The following is a 21,562-nucleotide window of genomic DNA, read 5'->3' on the forward strand; positions in this document are numbered from 1 at the left end:
TTGCTTTCCTTGCAGTTCATTTCCAGAGTCTTTTCAAACAAACACATTGCTTTCTTGTAGGATTGTAATACCATGTACTAGGCAGAAGCTGGTAACATTTGGAATGACAGAGAACTTCTGCTTAATACAAATGCCAAAATGAATAAAGAAAAAAAATAATGGGCATGTTCCTGGAAAAAGCTGTAAGGCTTTTCAATTTTTTAATTTAAAAAAATTGCATACCAGAAAATGTTAATGAACTAAAGGTCTCCTGAGTTCACTTTTACACATTCTGTGCTATTTTGATGGCACTGCCAAAGAAAACTGTTCTCACTCAGAACTGAAGATTTTTTTTTCAATGTCATAGCAAAGTCTGAAATCTAAAATATCTTATTAGTCGTGCTACTTTATCACTTCCTTTAAACCACTGAGAGTTATCTAACTAGAAGCAGAGAAGACAAAATGATCACAAGTCACACAGTTAGAATTCAACAATACCTTTATAGAATTCAACAATACCTTTAACTTCTTCATAAATGCTATCATCTATTGGGTCACTGTTTGCTTGTCCAACATCATCATATTCCTCTTCCTCCTCTTCAGGAATAGCATTAGATCCTGTATCTATGCAATAGCAGTTTAAAAAGTTAACATCTAGTGGAAAAGAATGCCTAAGCAGAAATTTATGCAAAATGAAAACAATTTTTCTATGACCTGATCCTTCCAGTACATTCTGCTTATTTTTTTTTACACTGTTCAAGGGGTAAGAAAGAGTTTATATGAAGGAGCTTATATAAGGGAGAGCTTTCAAGCTAAATAGTATTCTGGGAGAAAAGCAAAAATCTTGAAGAAAGGGAAAAGTCATATAAAAGCTGTAATACAATTGAAAATTAGGACTTGCTACTCAGAGCTTGGACATGTGGGAATCCTACAGGTACTAACACAACAGATGAGTAAATGGACAGAACAACTGTCATCAAGCAGTATTGGCAATAAAGGCAACTGCTCTACTGGCTGGCTTACCTTGAATTACAAATTTGACTTGCTGTACCCATTCCTCTGCTTCTTTGGGAGTGGCAGCTGTAAACTATTAAATGCTTATTAATAACTACTAGCAGTAATGTCAAAAACACAACTACAATTTCATTAGCAATAAAAAAGAGGGAATGTAACATTCCCGTCACTTCCTCTAGAAACCATTAGCAATTCTTTTCATGTCTTCTGGTACTTTTCTTGCAAGGATGCTTCTTATAATGTACAGCTAATTTTGACAAATTTACGTAATTGAAGGAGAGGATGATGGATTTGAAACTCTGATCAGCAGCTGGCAGCTGTGCAGAAAAAAGCTGCTTCTCTTCATCAATGTCAAAGCCAGAACTGATGAACAAAATTTGCCCTTGACAATTAGAAGACACCCATGAATTTCTTTAGACTGCTGGGTACAGTTTTCTTAAAAATGTTCTTGTCAGACTCCAACACACTACCTGACAGCTTAATTAACTGGCTTTCAACCGCAATCTCAGATATTTAAAACTTATTAAACTTACATTCCATATTGATGTCTGGCTGATAGATCTCTGAATTGCACAGCTGATATGTGCCTTTTTGTAGGTTTTCCTTGAAAAGTCATGACCAATACAATATGTATTTAACACTGATACATATTTTAACTTTTTTTTACTATTTAATTCATCCAAGAAATCACACAGACACACTATACAATAGTATTAAAATGGTAATATTGAAATGACCAATAGATAAAGATGATAGATTTCCTTGCTCTTGACCAAAAAGATAATATTTGAACATGTACATACATATGTTTAATCAGATTTTTTTTCCTAATATATGAATATACAATATATGCAAGCAAGGGCTTCCTTTTTTCATTAAGATATCAGTGACAGTTGTTTCACTGAAATGCTAATTCAGTAACTGGAATTGTAACAGCTTTGTCAATTAAATTTCAAGTCAACATAAAAAAGTCCAACCTGATAAATGCGCTTATCTGGAGCAGAGATTTCAAAACAACAATCTTTCTTCGCATCCTTCCGAAGGCTATTATTCATTCTGATGGTGTAGCCCTCTAAGGCAAATTCACCTTTCTGTTGTTTGTCTGTTGGAGATAAAAAACAAAGTTAGAGCTTCATTTACAACAGTGAATGTAAGTGGCTCAGCAGGTTATCGTTTATTCAGATTTTGTTTTCTATTTCATGAATTTTACAAAGAACACGTAGGTTTTTAGCCAAATGATTAAGTGATGCTTCTGGAGAAAAAGCCTTATTTTAAGGGAAGATGTACCCAAAAGTACATTTTTTCTGTAGGATGTCTAAGGAATTCCACAGGGGGATGTTTGCAGATGGTGGTCTTATTTAGTAAGAAGTGCATGTTATGACACTGGTATCTAGGGAAAGCCAAGAACTGGAACTTGCAAGACACGTTTCCTATAAATCAGTGTCTCTTTCAGGTTCAGTAAACCAATGGGAAAACCTGTCTAGCTCGGAACTTGCTGAGCTCCCTCCTAAACTAACCACTTCACTCAAAAAATAAACTTCAAGCTTCTTTTTAAGCAATTGGAAAAGCTGCTTTTCACATTCTCCCACCCACTCCCAGATGTGCCTCCTTTCAACATGGCAAAAATACAGAATGAATTTTGCTATAAATTCAGGTGTGTGCATCTGTGTTCATTCCAAAAGCCATTCTCTCAAAACAGCAAATGTTTAATTAGCTAATAAAAGTACTGAGCCCTACCACAGTTTATTAGGTACAGCCATGTGGTTGTTTTAAAGACAATATTCTACTTTTCAAAGGTTCTGGTTTATAAAAGTATCACTTACAGCAGATCTGCCTTTAAATACACTGCATGTTGTGCAAGCGGCACCTGTGCACTCCTTTCAAGCCCTTCAAACCAAATTCTACAGCAGATTTTATGTGCTCTGGCATATTTTGGCAAATATTAAAAAAAAACCAAAAATGTAAAAGTAATTAAGTTTTTCAATTTCTGCAGATCACAGTGCAGCATTCAAGTGAAGACTGGCATCGTATTTCACATTTTGCACAGGCAAACAAAGAACAAAGTGCAGCTGCATATTTTAAAAATGTAATTTAGTGTCGGGCTCTTTTTTTACACAGAAGAGAAAAGCATTAATTAACAATAAGCACCAGGCACAGCAGCAAAACTACTTTAAGTATTCCTGAAGAGAACTTAGGTGCAAATTGAGCATCCATTGCTTATGCTTGTCAACAAAAGGAGAAAATTTCTACAGTAGATAAAATAGGAAAACTATTGTTTTCAACAAATTTTTGTCATATTTCTGGGAATTTAATAGAAAAGAAAATCTGTTTCCACTCCTGAGAAGGTAAAAATTGGCTAACAAAGCAATGTGAACATGCATGGACATGAGGGCATTCACCAGTCAAATACTCTTTCTAGTAATCTTATGTGCACATCAACACATATTCTCTGTCCTTCCACCTTTTTATGAACTCTCACCCAGGGCAAGCAAGCAAATACCCAATAACACAATCATATGAGAAAATCTGGGGCACCATTCTATTTTCACTTCTTGTCCCTTCCCCCACAGTAAGTTTTATTCTGTCTTAAATAAGTACTAATAATATAGTACTAGTATTTTCTATTTGCTCAATCCTCCACCTCTATTTCAAACAGCACACACATGCAAAATTCATGAAATCACACCAAGGTAGATATTAGAAATAATAACTTGCAATAGGTTAACTAGGTTCCTTTTAATGAAATTAATTTCTGCCTAGGACTGTTATTGTTCCCTCCCTTGTGACCTCAGGGAGAAGATGAAGTGAAACACATTAATTTCTCACTCTCCCATGCTGGAGGTTTATCAAAACCCTAGAAGATAGGAGCACGCAGGCAGAATAAACAAATACCAGGTTCGAAAGGTAAAAACATTTTGTCAAGATAAAAATGAGGCAAGTATTCAAATTTACTCTCTTGGATTATTTCTGAGACCGCTTCTCTGTGACATGGATGATCCCTTTTATGGTAATACACTTTTACAGAGCTAATCTTAAATGATCTTTGCACTGGTACTCGTTCTTTCAAAGAGCATTGCAGTTAAACCACAAAGATGCTGTACTTTGGAAGGGGATGCATGACATCCATATTCCATTTGATTGTTTTTCTGTTTATACGGTTTTTGTCTTATCTCTCTGAACACGCTATTTCAGTGCTAATGAAAATTACCTGTACACACCACCAAATATTTATATACATCTATCCTTTGCTATTATAGTATTTCAATGACCATTACAGCAATAGACTAGATTTAGCATTGCTGCTTTTACTTCCAGTTGTCTTACCAGTAACCTCTGAATAAAGTCCAGCGTGGTGCAAATGAGGAAATCCTAGGACAATGAGGTACTTCACAGCCCTGACTCAGAACCTGTTATAGTTGAAAGACTCTATGAATTCACACTCCCTGTGGCAGCAAGCCAGAGATAAGACCCAGTACGTCCTGAGAAATGGTTCCAGAAATACAGAATGGCAGAATACAGGTCAGCTATAGCTCAGTTGCCTGCTCTGATGGTGACAAACAGTGGAGGTCTAGAAATGCCATTTGCTCTTGCAGAATACACCTTTTCAGTTAGGACTGGAGACCAGCTGAAAAGGATCAGACCACCCCTTGATCACTACGGAGCAAACCATGACCCACAGTAGCTGCTTGGCCAGGCAGAGCAGTCAGGTGCAGGCTTGAAGTCAGAGCCATCCTGGCATCACCAGACTCAACAATCACCTCGACTTCACTGCTTGGCACAGGCTTGCAGCTAAACGGGTTTGCACTGACCTGGGCTTCTGGTTTCAAGATGCTTTGTGAAATTAGGGACATAGCGACTCCTGTGAACTTTCTCATCACCAGTTAAATTGTTTATATCAGAAATATTTTCTAGATACTGTGCTGTAGGGGGAATTAAACAGTTTCTGATATTAAAATGTTTTGAAGACTTAAAGATTTTACTTGGAGAATTAAAATTAGATACTGGTAGTTTTTATAGCAGGAGTCAACAGTAGCTTCAAGAAGCACATTTACATTACATATGTTTAATTTTCATTTTGAATCCCCAAATCAGAACCAGAGTTTTGCTTAGGCAGGAATACAACAACATATTTAGGAAGAACTAGGGAGATATATGCTGATGGAACACACTTCTCTGAAACACAATAACATTTTTGCTGCATGTTATTTTATCAAGAAAAAATTGTTGTTACATTCAACCACAGAAAACCCCTAAGTTGTGCCAGAAAAACATAAAACAGAAATGCAAAAAGTGTAGTATCAGTCTTGTAAAAATAAAAAGGACTGTGAACATCATCAAGCATAACTTGTTCCACAATGAAACCAAATCTCATTTCAGCATAAGCTGTCCTTTACTCTCATCTGCTCAACCTCCTCCTTTCCCTGTTTCCTATGTCAGGCGCAGAACAGAAAAATAAATCTGGGTCTGTGTAGATCATTTTGCAACAGGAATTTAAAACCACAAAAAAAGTATAGCAGAGGGGAGAGTCAGGCACTAAGTATTGGGAAAAAAAAACAACAAAGCTAGTACACAGAATTTTAAATGAACTAAATATGGGGGCTATATTTAACATAGAGAAAATTCAGATCTGAATAAAATTTGAAAGCCTTTAAGCATTTATCTCACATATAAACTTCATTCATCCTAGAAAGAGTTAAACATTATTAAGAGAAACAGGGCCAATATTATATTGGGTAAAGAGAGTCTCAAGGGAAGCAGAGAAAAAGCGTTTTGAAGTAACCTTGCGTAACTAAGTCCATGGGAACATTTAAAACAAAGAAGGGTAAACCTTCAATGAGATGTTGAAATTACTGGGTTGTAAATTTGAGGCCTAAGGCGATGCGCTCATATTATTAGCACATGTAAAAAGAATTAGTGCACTCTGAAGAACAGAGAGGATTGGGATAGTAGAAAGGAAAGAAGTTACAGAGAAAGACATAAGGAACAAAGGCAAACAGAAAGATTTCAGAGAGTGATAAAGTATTTATAGAGAATATTAGAATCTATAATTTAATTCTCTTCATCTTGAAATTAGGAGCCTTTAAGATTTTACAGTTTACATGGTTTCATGCTAAATGTAGTTTTGCATACTTTTCCATGTGCAGGATATCTGCTATCAAAAAATAGCTCAGTGTAAGTATCTCCAAAATGGTAATTCCTTTTCCAGCTTTTGGACAAATACATGCACAGAAGTTCTTCTGTTTAAGACAGCAGATCTGAAATGTAATCAACTTTTTTTTCTTCTTCTTTTTTCCTTTAATCTAGTCCTCTGAGAAGCTGAAATTGTAAAATAATTAAGAAATGGAAGAAGTGATTTAGGGGACTGAATTGTTTACATTCTGTTTGCTTATATCCAGTAGTTATTCTTTAAATAACACATTATTAACAACAAGTGTGAGTCTTGAGGTCTGAATTTAACAGCCTCACAGCAGAAGACCCAGTACACATCAGACAGATGCCTCTCATTGCCATCACCCTGCTACAATGAAGTCCTGTTGAGCATGCACAATTCCCTTCTCTGCCCAAATAGAAGTAGTTCACCACTGGCCTGGTCATCACTATCTTATTATTCAGAGAAATCCAAAACTATCATGTCCATGTTAAAACTAAAGAAATTGAAAAATAAAAAATAAACTCAGACTTTTCTAAAAGCCTCTGAATTATACCCCTCTTTAATATCATATTACTGGCGGGCAAGCAGATACCATTTTCAAGTTATAAAAATGAAAATAAATTTTTAGTGCCCATTAGCAGAGGAAAAATTACCATAATGTTATCAATTACTGTCTTGCTAAACATTTAGCTGATCTCTCCAGTTTGCTGAGACAGAAGGGCATATAACATTGTGGCCTAGTGAGAAAGAAGTAATGAAGCCATTAATTCAATCATTTATAAAGCAACAAATTAACTTTCCTTATTCACAGGCACTTTGAGGTCTGAAAGGTTATCCATACCATCTCGGTGTCTGAGGACACAGGAACAGCCAGAGATCATATAGAAAAATGATAGGGAACCAGGGTACTCAATTCAGGGTGCAACTGCATGGAAGAAAAGAAAAGAGAGGACTATAAAAGATTTATGGAAGGAAAGACGATGAAAAGGAGCACCAGGCAAGTTTCTCAAAATCCCACCCAGCTCTGACACTTGAACACAGCCCTCTGCAATGTTGTGGGCCGTGTGCTGGCAACTGATACTGCAGCACAGGCATAAATACACACGTGCATCCCACAACACCTATTTCTGACATGTGATTAGCTCAAACCTTTAAGCCTTGTTTCTCCATCTACTCCATTTATTGGTGATCAAGAGAAAAAATGCAGGTGATTCACTTAGACCTGTCTATATGGCTGGAAAAATTACATTATTTCACTACCCAATGCTACACCAAATGGAGGAGAAAACTGAAGAGAAAACAGGAAAACAAGAAATACACTGGCCTGAAGGCATCACAACTGTTGAAGAGATGCTTGGAGTTGTTTAGGTGAACACACACACAAACACACAGCCATTTACTGTATTTCACAGGCTTTATCCTGCACTATATACTTCTGGACTAGGCCTTACTTTTTCATCATTCAGCTTAGAGGAAATGATTCTGAAACTCTTCCTTACACATTTGTGAGCTTTATACACTTCCACACTTCTTGCTTTCCCAATGCAAAAAGGAGAGAAGTTTGGTTAGAAGAACTAAAACTGCTTTGGAAACAACAAATCTATACAAATAATAAAAAGGCATCCTATAGCCTCATATTAACCACTCAGTTACATTTCCACTGGTACCTAAGCATGAAAAAATCAAACTTCGGTCAACAAAAGACACACCACTGCAGACACAAAATAGCTTTCACAGTTTATTCACCGATGGTCTGGTTTTAAAACCAGACACAATTCAAAACAAGCCAAGACGGATGCAGAAATCCCTGCTGCCTCTCAGCATTACATCCCCAGCACAGAGGCACTAGCAGCCCATCATCCATCTAAAGTGATGCAGGTAGCAGGAGTGAGTACGTGTGAAATCGTCGTCACTTTGAAACCAGGTTCACAATTTGCACAAAGCCACCACACACACACTTCAGTGCTGTTCTACAGTAGGTATGAACACACTCTGAATTTCTACATGGTCCAAGTTATCTGGTACAGCATCAAGGGTCACAGTAAAAGAAGGAGGCCCCCAGCACAACAGCATGCTACAGCAGGTACCACTGCTGGCCACAACAGTGGGAATGAAAACAGTTGCAGTGAGTAAATGCCAGAGCTGCTCAGGACTGCCTCATCACACACCTCATCCATGCTGACACTGTGCAGCTGGACAGCGTGATGAACTGCAGCATGTACCCCCACAACCATTAAGGTGACAGCTCACTTTTAACAACATGCTAGCCTGGCATGGCTGATGTCCAGTTTCTGCTCAGTGACAGTGAGTTGCTTCTGCACTGCAACAGGCACTTTTATATAGGATCACAGGCCTGAAGACAGTACCTCTGACCAGTCTAGAAAAACCTTTTTTTATTCAAAGACAAGTTCAGGAGTGACTTGGTCATCCCATATTACAAGATCAAGTCACTACACCAAGATTAACTAATTTTTCTGCAGTACAAGCACCAATCCAATGGAGGTAGGGCAGAAATTCATACATCTGATTTGTTTGTTTCCTCCATGATTTACATGAACTACTACTTGGAGTCCAACTATGCCATGCTCTCTACAACTACATGAAAGGAGGTTGTAATGAGGTAGGGGTGAGTCTCTTCTTCTAAGCATCAAGTGATAATACAAGAAGAAATATCCTCAAATTGCACCAGGGAAGGTTTAGATTGGGTATTAAGCAATTTTTTTCCCTGAAAGAGTTGTCATGTATTGGAAGAGGCTGCACAGGGAAGTGGTGGAGCCACCATCCCTGGAGGTATTTATTACACATGCAAATGTGGCACTTAGGACAGGGTTTAGTGGTGGGCCTGGCAATGCTGCATTAATGGTTGGACTCTATGATCTTAGAGGTCTTTTCCAACCTAAATGATTCTGTGATTCAATACAGTTCCAATGGACCATGTGCCCCTCCCACACCCTTAGGTTATGGATAGGAGAACCTTCCCCAAACAATCTTCAGCTTACAAAAGCTCTAAATGCATTGGCCAATAAAAACCTCTCTATAGATTCATAAATGAAAGAGATCCCACAAAATATGACAGTCAATTCCTAACATGACACCAACCTCCTGAGTGCTAGGGAATGTATTTCTATGCATCTTAACTTTCAATACAGGTACTAAAAATTGCAACATATACTTGATAATCAGGTTGTTGCAAAAGAAGAAAAAAAAGGACAAAGACCAGGTGGGCAACATGCCTGCCTTAACACAAAGATGACATGCTAGAAAGCATAAGTAATCATTAGCACAGCCATATGGAAAAGAATGTTTAAAAAAAAAAATCAAGCCTTTTTTTTTCCTAAAAAAAAGCAGGCAAAAATACAAAGATTTTATAATCAACAACAATCTTTATGAACTAGCAATATCTTCTGAAAAAATAATAGCTATTTTTAAATAGCAATGTATACTAGGCAATGTATAACTATGTATATATAAGTAAAAAGCACGTGATCATTTTCCAGAGAAATAATCAACCAATACTGACAAATCCAAATCAGTATCATGCCACATGTCCTCAAAATTTTTGAACGAAGACTTTTCATGTTTGTGAAGCCTGATCAATCTGTAAATCCCAAGAAAAGAGTATAGAAGAAAAAGTAACATTTAGCAGATACGCTAGCAAAACTGAAAAGAGGATATGATGGGAAACTAGCAAAATGAAAACTGGACTGACAACTTGACTCTTTATTTCTTATGGTTTTAAAGAGAGGACGAGCTTAAATGAGTCAGTATACCAAGGAATGAAACAAACTGGAGCAAATCATATTGGTCTTTGAATAAAAAAAGCCAACATAATAACTACGTACAGTTATCTCAAAAATAAAAGGACAAACAAAAAGACAAAAAAATTAAATGCAAAGTTTGCCCTGGAATTTTTTTGGGGGAGGTGGGGGGGGTGTTGGAAGACATTATTTTACTTTAAAATTTACTCAGATATAATCATGCATCATTTTGTTTACCCTTGAACATCAAATGTACATGGCACAGAATTTAAATATGTTTTATTTTACTGTCAATTTCAAAAATTCAAAGTAATATTACAACATTTATGCCAGATTCTTTCCAAACTGGCCATTTAAATTTGAAAGTCACCTTCAGAAGTTTGCTTTAGTTTCCATTGCCGACTTCAGTTAAATACATTACTTTATTTCTAGCTTTTCCAGAGCATAAACTATTTAAAAAGAAATAAAGAACTCCACTGTGCGGCTTTTAGATTAATATTTTCCTGGATAGAACCATCTCTAAGGAACTTGGAAGGTATAATTACTAGAGGATGTTTTCAAATTAACATCCTATTTGGAGAGAAAGAACATTTTCTATCTAGTAAAAGAGTTGAATACCAGCACACTACCAAACTGAACAGCCAGCTGTTATTAGCAAACAAATTAGCTTTAAAAGAAACTTAAATTTCTTTCTCCTCAGTTTCCCTGCTTTAGAAAACACTGACAAGTTCTGATGAATATTTACACAGTTTAAAAATACACAGCACTGTCCAATTTTTTTTAAAAGAAAAGAACTTTCTTTGAAAAGTTTCATTCCATTTCTTAAAATTACCTTTTCTTTGCAGTTTCCAACTCCAACAAATCTTTCATATCCTTTTATACATTAAAATATAGTTGCTTTCATAATTGTTATAAGTACCTTTGTCACTTCCATAGTAATAGAAGACTGTCTTGCTGATAGCACACCAACGCTTCTGCCATTCAAAGCCAAGAAAACTGTGGTCTGAAATTAATACAACATGTGTTATGTTGGTTTATGCCATTATTGAACAAAAATGTGTTATTTCTTTTCAAGGGTGAGGTAAGAGGGAGGAGGAGCTAGGAAAAGACACTAAGGAAAGGAAACTAAGGAAATGCATGGCACTGAGAAGAAAATTAGAAATAAAAATTGGTGGTAAGAAAACAAATAAGAATTTTAAATCACATAAAGAGGGAAGTCATGTGTAACATTAAATATAAGGAAATAATGAACAACTTCCTAAATATTTCCTACAGTTATCGCAGCATTAAGTGGGTATTAAAGTGACAATATAAGATTTATTGAATTAAGGTAAATATTGACTCAACCAAAGCTGAGATCAATATTTGCCCTCTTGAAGGAAAATAAATCTTGATGCTCACTGAAACATGAAGTCAACATATGGTACTTGTACATACGTTCCAAATGTTTTCTTCAAAATATCTGAAAGTCTCTGAATTATGGCTGAGTGGACTTTCACAGCATGACTTTGTTAGTAAATAAATAGGATTTTCTTTCAATACTATAGAAGCAATTATGTGCTATGCTTCTTTTGCATAATAATGCTGCAACATTTCAGCTTCTTCTTATTTTATTTATCACTCCTGTATAAAGTTGTTCATGTGTGTAACATCAAATACAGACATATAGACAGACTTCCCAGACATTAAATATGCACTAGTTTTCACAAAGATAGCTAAACTTACCTTTTCTACGTTTTTCCAGGTATCCAGCCTTCAGAACAAACTGAAGATCCTGAGCTGCAACAGGAGGAAACTGATTGCCTGAAAGAAAAAGAAATTCTGTAAAGCACTGCTTTTCAAGAAAACTGCTATAGAAGCATTAATAAAATTATGGATTTTACACTCTCAATATGCAAGAGCTACTGAAAAAAATTCTACTAACTATTATGCGAGATTATTTTAAGTAAATGAAACATCTTCCTATCAATGTCAGAGCTGTTGCTGTTCTCCTCACCACTTGAGTAAGGAAAAATATAGCTGTGTAACAGGCCTTGCAAGTCTCAGAAGAAAAAGTATGTAATCAAATATAATACAGCAACTGTTTCAAACATAGCCTGTAAAGCAAGCTGGATAATGAAAGCACTAAGTTTTCAAATGTGCAAATAGGAGAAACCCAATCAAGAATCTCAATTGAACACAATTAAATCAGAAATGTCGTTTTTGATACCAGCTTCACACCAAAATACCTTGAAACAGCATACAAGGGGAAGACCCTCTATTACACATCTAAAAAAAAAGAAACCAGATGAAGAGACAATAAAAGGTGCTGCCTGTTGCTGACAGATTTTGCCTAATTTGCAATATATGACACAAAACTACTGCCTATAGGATCTGTAAGGTGATAATGGATAAACCAGACATTGTACAGACATCTACAAAATTGCTGACCTACAGACACTAATTTTAGACACCTTGTACCTATGTCTGCATTGGCAAAATGGTGAGTGTAGCTCACTGCATTTTTTCCTTTTTCTCAACTGCTAATTCATAGATGCGTAAGACTAACCAGCCAACCCTGCCTCATCTTAAAATACAACTTCAAATGTTAAAAATTGTGTCTTGCATCTCTCAACCTTTTCCTCCTAAAACAACAGAAAGATGATTTAAACAGAACTCCTAGTATTAAGAACAAGAATATGTTAGATGTGTATAATATTTAATATTAATATAAATATCATACTGCTTACCCCAAGCAAAAAAGCAGAACAAAAGGTACTCCTGTGCTGCTGGGTTCTTTAAGTAAGCAACACAGTGAAGTTCCTACTACTTATTATCATCAAATATTCATAAGAGTCGCAGTAGGTAGGTGGCAAGTTTACAAGGCAGCCATTATTCATCAGAATATATGTAATCTCATTATGTTCTATCAACATACACATACAGAAAAGGACTGATATTAGCAGACAAATTCTGTGCTAAAAACTCCATTTTAAATTATATAGTTTGAGTGAAAGATCAATGGTCTGACCTTGAACCAAGCACTGCCTCTGAAAGATGATGTCAATTTCCTGGGTTTTTAGGTTGTTCCTTAAAATTTATTTTTTTCTTAAATTCAGTATTCACAAATGAGCTGTTTTATGGTAGTTTGATTTAAATACAGTTATGACAGGAAAAAGACAAGAAAGAGATAGGAACATGCAGAGAATGCTGATTTTTAAAGCATGAAAATACTCAAAATGAGAAGACATTCTTTAAATAATACAACCAGCTCTTTAGACTGCAAAATATTTTGTTTTACACCAGAAGACAGTAGATAAAATTTTACTTACATTGATATTTCCACTTCATTTTTTAAATTAATATTACTTTTTAAAGATTAGGAGTATACTAATTTCTGTTTTAGCTTCTATAGAATTCTAACTATTGTGTTAAAAATACAAAAGCACAATCAAATGCATTTTCAAGTGATACAGCTGTCCTCCCTTTGCTTGGCAACATGCAGTCATAGCCCAACATTAAATGGGAATTAAACACAAAGACACTTGATGGCTGGTATGTGATATGTTTAACAGTCACTTAAAAAGGTGATGTAATTATGGTATTATGAATGGGGGAGGTGAAGAGTTTTTACAAATATTTTGTACAAATATTTTTACAATTATGGATTGTGTGCTGCTTTATATTGGTCATTGGGAGGCATCAGTGTGCAACACAACTCCACCTCATCCAGTAGGGCTCATCTTAGAACAATGCAATCCCATGGATGAGGAAGACATAAAAGGTAAGTAAATATAGAAACAAAAGCAGCACACTCTTAAATTTCACAATTTAAGATTTTCAACTGCCATTTAGATCTAAGTTTACCCAATATTGTTTGTATCAGTTTGGGCTTTGATGAGGAAGCTTGGCCAGTGATCATTTAGTGAACAGTGAAACCAAATGGGACAACACAGTGCCAGAGAATCGCATACTCTGGGGACTCCCTAGTGTTGTTATTCTGTCATCTGAACTGACTGCTTCATAGAATCCAAATTCCACTCAATTCTGCTACTTCTGCTGAGACAAGTCAAGATAAATTTGGTGATGGCATTTTCTGTAACTACATTTATTTTGAACAGGGCACTGAAAGCTTTTCCTTGAAAATTAAAAGAACATGCATGGAAAAACAGTATTTCACTGTCTGCTGCCACTGCAGAAAGAATCCTCCTCCCACCCTTAACCTGTAGAGAAGCCATTTCCTTTTATATTCCTCAAAGTAACTGAGGCAGTAACTCCAAAAAACAAACTGCAGCTGGTCAGCCCCACTGCCACTCACAATCTGTAAGTAGCTGAAGCAGAAACAGATCATATGCATGTCATTATCCTTCTGTCAGAGAAGCCTGGGAACCAAAAAATATGATGGAACTTTAGACAAAGGGCAGTAGAAACAGACCCAAGTGTAATATCCCACGACACATACAGCTGTACAAGAAAGAAAAAGCATAAATCGGGTTAAATTCCTTCTTTCATTGCCCTGTACCTTCAGAAGGAAGGGGAAGGAGAATAAGTAGTACAAAAAGCATAAAGGAAAGAGAAAGAACCACCTCCTCCCAGATTCTCATGAGCCACAGGTGTTGTGCATATGTGGCAGGAAGAAGGCACAAACATGGATTACCATTGTCCCAGTACTACAACAAAAACAACATGAGGAAGAAAGAGGAGAGAGTCAGTCACATTTTCCTTACAGTTACTGCTGAGATTCTGCATGGGAAACTTCTAAGTTGTATTATCTATCTTTCTTCCTTTTTTTTTTTTTATTTCTTTACCATCTTGTCCATCTCTCAAACAGGATTTAGAGAGAACTGCAACTGCTAGATGTGGGAAATCCCAGCAGAAAGTGTGGAATTTACACAGCAAGTTGGTTTTTGCAGTTGCTTGCAATCAGAATATTGCTTCCACATTAATTTGAAATACATCAGGCTTGGCACAAATCTCATAAAAAAGTATAGTAAATATACTATAATGCATGCTAAAGCAGCATTATAGTATATTTACTATACTTGGTTACAGCAAAGCAGCAGTTGCTTACATTATGCCAGCAGCTGAGATCAGAGGTTCGTTAGCTGACTGCAGCATGAGACTTTGAATAAGACAGCTCAGTCTATAAAGAATCTTGGCAGAGGAATCCTGCCAAGAAAGAAGGCGTTACTATGTATTTTAAGTAAAGAACCATAAAGCAAATTAAGCCACATGCTTCTAATCACATACTCCTTTAGAGCTCAGAATTTCCCATGTTATACTACCATGCACACCCCAGGATGTCCTCACAACAAGGAGAATCTTCTCCTTCCCTCATTCAGGTGGAATGGCCTGAATTCCAGTTATCTCACTGGAGTAACTTCACTGGAGACTGTCCACTGTAAAAAATTAAATGTGGAGATGCAAGAAGCTTCCATCCTCGGAATGAAGACAGTACCTACTGGTACTGCCTTCCTTGGGTGTCTCAATACCTGCTCATGAGAAACTTATGGTCAAGCCCACTACAAGATTAGAGCAAAACTTCTCTCTCAAAATGAGACCACCAGAGATCACTAAGCCTTCCTAGCATTGTATGGTCTGTTTCCAGATATCATTAAATGATTTAGAAATAAAGATGTTTAAAGGATCACAGTCTCCCCTGGCTTTTCCTTTGGTACACTGTGGTTTTTTAAGCCAATTTTAAACACCCAAGAGAAAAGTGGCATTGTGAGTAGGAAATGCTCTCTGGCTTGCAGCTGTGTGGGTTTATACGTAGAGAAAGGCACGATGATTGCTTCTGTTTACTCTTCCAGACCTAATTTCTGCTGTATCATTGTCCTGACAGTGGTGGGCAAGCACAGAGTTGAGGATATACAAAGGTCTCATTTCCATTCCAGAGTTTCTACCTTACAAATAATGTCTTAAACCTTATTCTTTTGATGTGAAGACTAGTTCAAAACGACCCAATATTTAGGGAGATAATAATCTTGCATATCCAATACATGGTATAAAATAAGGGAGGTCCATCTGCTTAAACTTACAGGTTTTCCTTCATTCTTGACCACCCACTCACAAAAGAATCTCCCACAATAATTTCTCTTCCTAGCTCTTCACTACTAGTGAGTAATTCCCACTACTGGTGGGAATTACTCCAATGTACTCCAAAATAAAATCTGCAAGTTATGCTCCATATGCATATTTTCAGACTGGTGTGTATAAAAGCCATCAAAGACCAGATCAAAATATTTATGAGGCCTAAACCTTCATCTTAGAGAAAAGTAAATTATATGTATAATGCACTGGGCTCTTCCTCTTGGTTCTAGGCACTCTTGTGCCAAGTGAGCAGCTGGCAGTTATTATAATACTATTGCTGCCAGGCTGAAAATTCCTCCAGTGAAAAGAAAGTGAAATGCTCTCACTCAAGCATAAAGCCAGCTTTACCAGTCATGCTTTGACTTCAGAAAAACATTAATGCTATTAACATAGGTGTGTTAATGTATAGGTTCCACTGCACAACTCCCACAAACACAGAATATCTTGTGATTTAGAAAGATCACAAAACCACAGCTTATGGCATGACTATAATTTTTGCAACTTGGTAATCAAACAGGCAAAAGCCTGAATGATTTAATTTTTCACCTTACTGCAACAGTGAATTTGGTCCATTACATAAAAACAAGTTTCATCAGTGTCACTTCACAGCATGAAATTCAATCCTTGTGCTTGGAATTTTGATTTTTTGGAGGACCTAAAGATGTAAAAAATTCATCCTGTGTACAATATAAATAAAACAAAACCAGACTGTATTATTCTGCACTGTTTACCAATAGGATTTTTTTTTACTTCTGCAATGTGGGCTAAGGGATACATAAAGCAAGAAATAATCAGAGGTCAATGCATTCTAAAGAGGTGCTTAGCATGCTTATGGGAAGTTAAACAGGCGAAGTGGAGATAAGTGTAATTCAGTAACAGTTAAGTGGTTGATTACAGTTTGCTTTCCTAGTAGAGGACCAGAGCTTTAATCACAATAATGGTAAAGTCATCTTGCTCAAATTCACTGTTCTTCATTCCTTGTAAAAGAAAACTGAGAGGAAAAAATACATTAGTTTGATTATATGGAGAAAACAGTGATCACTATTTCTTTATGCTCTTCTAACAAAAAAATATAATCATAATTAATGAGACAATTATTAAAAATTATTTTTCCAGCTTCCTTTTTTTTGCACTGAAGACCCTTAGTGTCATCTGAAAACTTACTGAGGGTGCACTTGATACCTTCATCCAAATCATTGATAAAGATATCAGACAGAACTGGTCCCAGTACCAACACAACTGGATGTAACTCTATTCACCACCACTCTCTGAGCCCAGACAGACAGCCAGTATTTTACCCAGATAAGAGTTCACTGGTACATGCCATAGGCTGCCAGTAGCTCCAGAATGTGCAGGAGACAATAACAAAGGTTTCACTCAAGTCTAAGGAGAAAATATCCACAGCCTTTCCCTCATTCCCTAGATGGGTACCTGGTCATAAAAGGAGATCAGGTTGGTCAAGCAAGACCTGCCTTTCCCAGACCCCTGCAGGCTGGGCCTGATCCCCTGGTTGTCATGTGTGTACAGCATGATAGCCCTCAAGATGATCTGTTCCATAACTTTCCTTGGCACTGAGGTCAGGCTGGCAGGCCTGTAGTTCTCTGGATCCTCCTTCCAGCCCTTCTTGCGAATCTGTGTCACAGTGGCCAACCCGCAGCCACCTGGGACCTCCCCAGTGAGCCAGGACTGATGAAAAATGATGGAGTGACTAGGTGAGCTCTTCTGCCAGCTCTCTCAGTACCCTTGGATGAATTCATCCAGTCCCATGGACTTGTGAATGTTTAAGAGGCACAGCTAGTCACTAACTACTTCCTCCTGGATTTCAGGGATGTCTTCTGCTCCCTGTCCCTCTCTACCAGCTCAGAGGGCTGGCTGGCCTGAGGATGTTTGGTCTTTCTGTTGAAGACTGAGGCAAAGAAGGCAAAAAGTAGCTCAGTATTTTCCTCATCCTTGATGACAACATTCCCCCTTTGAACCTAATAAAGGATGGAGATTCTCCTTGGCCCTCTTTTTGTTGTTAACATATGTATAAAAACACTTTTTATTATCTTTTACAGTAGTGGACAAATTAAGTTCTTCCCTTTCTAATTTTCTCCCTTGACTTAACAACATACTTGCACTCTTCCTGAGTTGCCTGCCTCTTCTTTCGAAAGTCATAAACTCTTTTTTCCCAGAGTTCCAGCAAAAGCTCCCTGATCAACCAAGCTGGTCCTCTTCCCCATCAGCTCATCTTTCGGCACAAAGGGACAGCCTGCTCCTACAGGAAATGCAGAAAATAAGTGGTTTTGTCCTCTAGCACAGGGCTTTTATGCTATGTCTCAGGCTGCAATTCAAAATTGGCAGAGATAGTCTGAAAATATTTGTGTTAAAGTTGAGCAAAGAAAGTAATGTTTTTAGCAACACAAAAAAGTAATTTTATCTTCTTTTCCTCCCTCCTACCCCCTTCTCACACACTTCTTCCAAAATTCTTCATATCTCTCAGTTTCATTTTGATCTAGAAATACAGCATTTACCCATTTTTAATAGCTACTACAGAAGGATTCAATTATCTTTGAATCTGTACATAGCAATACACTGGAGTCACATCTGTTGCACAAGCACTGTGAATCTGGGCTAAAGAGGAGGTGGTTTATTTTCGTATGCATATCCTCTCCCTACATTTATTTTTTCTTCTTATTAAATTAATGTATACTGCATTTGAAAAAAAGATCCCATTTCTTAGAGGCTTCTAATTAAAGAAAAGTTATCAGTAAGAAGATCTCATCAGTTTCATTAACTGTCTTGAACACTTTCACAAAGACTATTTCTGCATTTTGCAAGTGTAGAAACCTGGTAGCTCTGAATTAGTTTGCCATGCAAGAATCAAAAGATAAGTGTTAAAGAAAACACATTTCATTCCTGGAATAAATGTAATGAAAATGTTTAGCTTTTGAAAGATTGGTTCACAAAAAGTGAACCAATTGGTCTTCAAAGTATTTTGGTCTTCAAAGTACTTGTTCCAAAGTCTGCCTAGTCTATGAAGTTCTGCTCTGGAGCCATCCCTAGCATTACCCATTGTGGTCTCTAACAGTTTACAATAATTTTCACAGAATAACTTGCCTTCATATATTCCTCTAAGAAGAACCAGCACTGTATTTTAATAAAGAATACTTAAAGCACTGTCATCTGTTTCTAGTTTTAATTCTTTCTAATTTGGGATATGAAGTTTGGGCTACGAACATTAATACCACACCCTCAGAGGCTTAAACACTGAGTATTTCTTATGGACTCCACCCTTAGCAGGACAGTGGTACAAACCCTTCTCTTCTCTTCCCTTCCTTCCTGTAAGCAGAGGAGAAGGCAGTGAGCCAGGCAGCCTTAAAACCACTGCAACAGATTCTTTACAAAAACTAAATCTAGTTCTTTGAAGAAGTTAGCATTAGAATTCTTTTAGTCATTTCTATTTAGCCCCTAAACTGTGTGGTTATTTTAAATTTTACAAACCTTACATTCATGGCTTTTTGATCCACACATTTTCTGAGTGAATCTTTTGTAGTAGTTGAAGTGTTTCATTTGACAAAAAAAAATTACTTTTTTCATTTAACAAATTACAGGAGTCAGCCAGTTTGACTCCATCCATTAGGCTCCACAGTCAAATGGAATTATCCTGGATCACATACTCCTCATCCAAACTCAACTCTGAATTTGTAAGCTAATATTGTCCTGGATTTGCGCATTCTTTTGATGATTTTTGAATTGCTTCTAAAACACCCACTGATACATTTTGCATAGCATCTTAATGTACAGAGGAGATCATGGTTTTCACCCCTTGATCCAGATGTAACTTTCACACAGGTATTTATTAAAATTTCACAGATTACACCCATGGCACATGGAGGGGCGGGGGGTGGGGCGTGTTGGAGGTGTGTCTGTGATTTTAAAAAGTGATGTTTTCTAATGGTGTTACCAGGCATTATCCTACAGCCTTAGAAAAGGGGCCACTGAACACTTCACCAAAATAGCCTTCCCAGTTTTGCTGTTTCTCAAAGATTCTGAGGCAAGAAGAAAGAAAGATACAGCAGCAAAGAAAAGGTCTCTTGTACAAGGTCTCCCACTCACATCACTGTAATGCAAGGCACACAAAAATGCTGTAAGGCATACAAAAGTTTTGTTCAAAGAATCACTAAGGTTTACTCAATAATTTCAGCACAAGACAGGTTTCAGTCACCCAGAAGCCTGAATTACCAGAAAATTACCAGCTACCAGAAAAGTGCATCAGTGGTAGAGATTGGCAATTCAAATCTGCCAGTGTAACAGCTTCAAACTTTGTTATGAGAAATAGAGTAGGCAGGAAAACACAGAGATAAAAACAATGCCCTTGCTTTGCAGACAGAACTAAGTCAAAACAGACCATCATGGATCAATTAGAGGCACTGGGAATTCTCATGAAATTATGCAGGCCAGCTGAAATTTCCCAGCGTTGTCTCACAGACAAGCACACACATCCAATTTTGATTAGAAACCCTAAGTAAAGACTCAGAATATCTATATGATAGTTTGAACCACAGAAGGTGCTGTTAGCTAATCAGAGAAAATTAAAAGGCCAGGAATAAAGAGTCTACAGCCGGAGTATGACCAGCATGATGTCAAAATTGCGCATGGATAGCATCTTTAACCATATCATGATTCCTGTATTCCCAGATGGCTAACAGGAAATAAGTCCCACAGGCTTATCAAACAAGTTAAAAGCTATCATTGAATACCTCCAGGTGAAAAATACAATTTTCAGCTTAACATCTAAAACACCTGGGAGAGTTAATACTACAATTGTTCTCTGCAATTTACAACTATTTTTAGATAGCCACCCACACATAAGAATCCCTTGGAAATACCCACATATCTCAGTACCTTAAGAAAAACTTGAGGCAATCAGAAGTAGAAGTTCCCCATTACTTTTTTTATTTTGTCATAATGTTTTTAATTAGTACTTTGGAAGGGCCTAAAATTCCATCGACAGGCAACCGGCCCTTTTATTTCAGTAAATAAGCCTACACTGAGATCAAGCAATGACAACTATTTTACTGGATACAAAAATGATTTAATATGTTTTGGCAGAAAAACTGCCAAATGTCATTTATTGCAAAGCTAAACAATGAACTTTTAAATTGTATTTCAAAATTAATAATACATGTTCTTTGACTTTCAATGTCCTAGTAATCCAAGTATTTATTACTCAACAATATTTTGACAGATCTTGTAAAGCTCACTACAGTGTGAACTCTGTGAACTCTCATCCAAATTTTGGCAATACCATGCAAGTTAGATCTTCCATGAATCACACGTTCATAAAACAAAAAGCATATAGATTTCCTTCCTCTTAATTTAATAATTTCCCCAAAATTTTGCCCTGTCTCTTCTCCTGAGTAAGTTCTAGCGTGCATAAATCCCTTTCTAAATTGTTTTGTTTCTAGAAGCTAGTTTAAGCCCCCTTTAAAAAGTCTTAAGGAAAAAAAAAAGGAAAGAAAAATACGTGAAAAAAACAGAACAGTACAGTTAGAGAAGTGCCAAATTTAGCTGAAGAGAAAAATCTTCCAATGTGAATTTCAAT

General features: G+C 36.7%; 1 protein-coding gene across 1 annotated transcript in view; it reads right to left on the reverse strand.

Annotated features, from left to right (window-relative positions):
- The window catches only part of SKAP2 (src kinase associated phosphoprotein 2), a 119,431-nt gene that overhangs the window by 37,242 nt on the left and 60,627 nt on the right, over positions 1–21,562 (reverse strand). Inside the window, exons 5-9 of the mRNA XM_054273541.1 lie at positions 11,629–11,706; positions 10,823–10,906; positions 1,971–2,095; positions 1,003–1,066; positions 499–603 (exon numbers count right to left, since the gene is read on the reverse strand). Coding sequence (XP_054129516.1) covers positions 499–603; positions 1,003–1,066; positions 1,971–2,095; positions 10,823–10,906; positions 11,629–11,706 — 456 coding nt within the window. The remainder of the gene's footprint in view (positions 1–498; positions 604–1,002; positions 1,067–1,970; positions 2,096–10,822; positions 10,907–11,628; positions 11,707–21,562) is intronic.

This window comes from Melozone crissalis, unplaced genomic scaffold, assembly GCF_028551555.1.
Source record: "Melozone crissalis strain CALT ecotype California unplaced genomic scaffold, PUWL_Pcris_2 ptg000016l_1, whole genome shotgun sequence".
Taxonomy (NCBI): domain Eukaryota; kingdom Metazoa; phylum Chordata; class Aves; order Passeriformes; family Passerellidae; genus Melozone; species Melozone crissalis.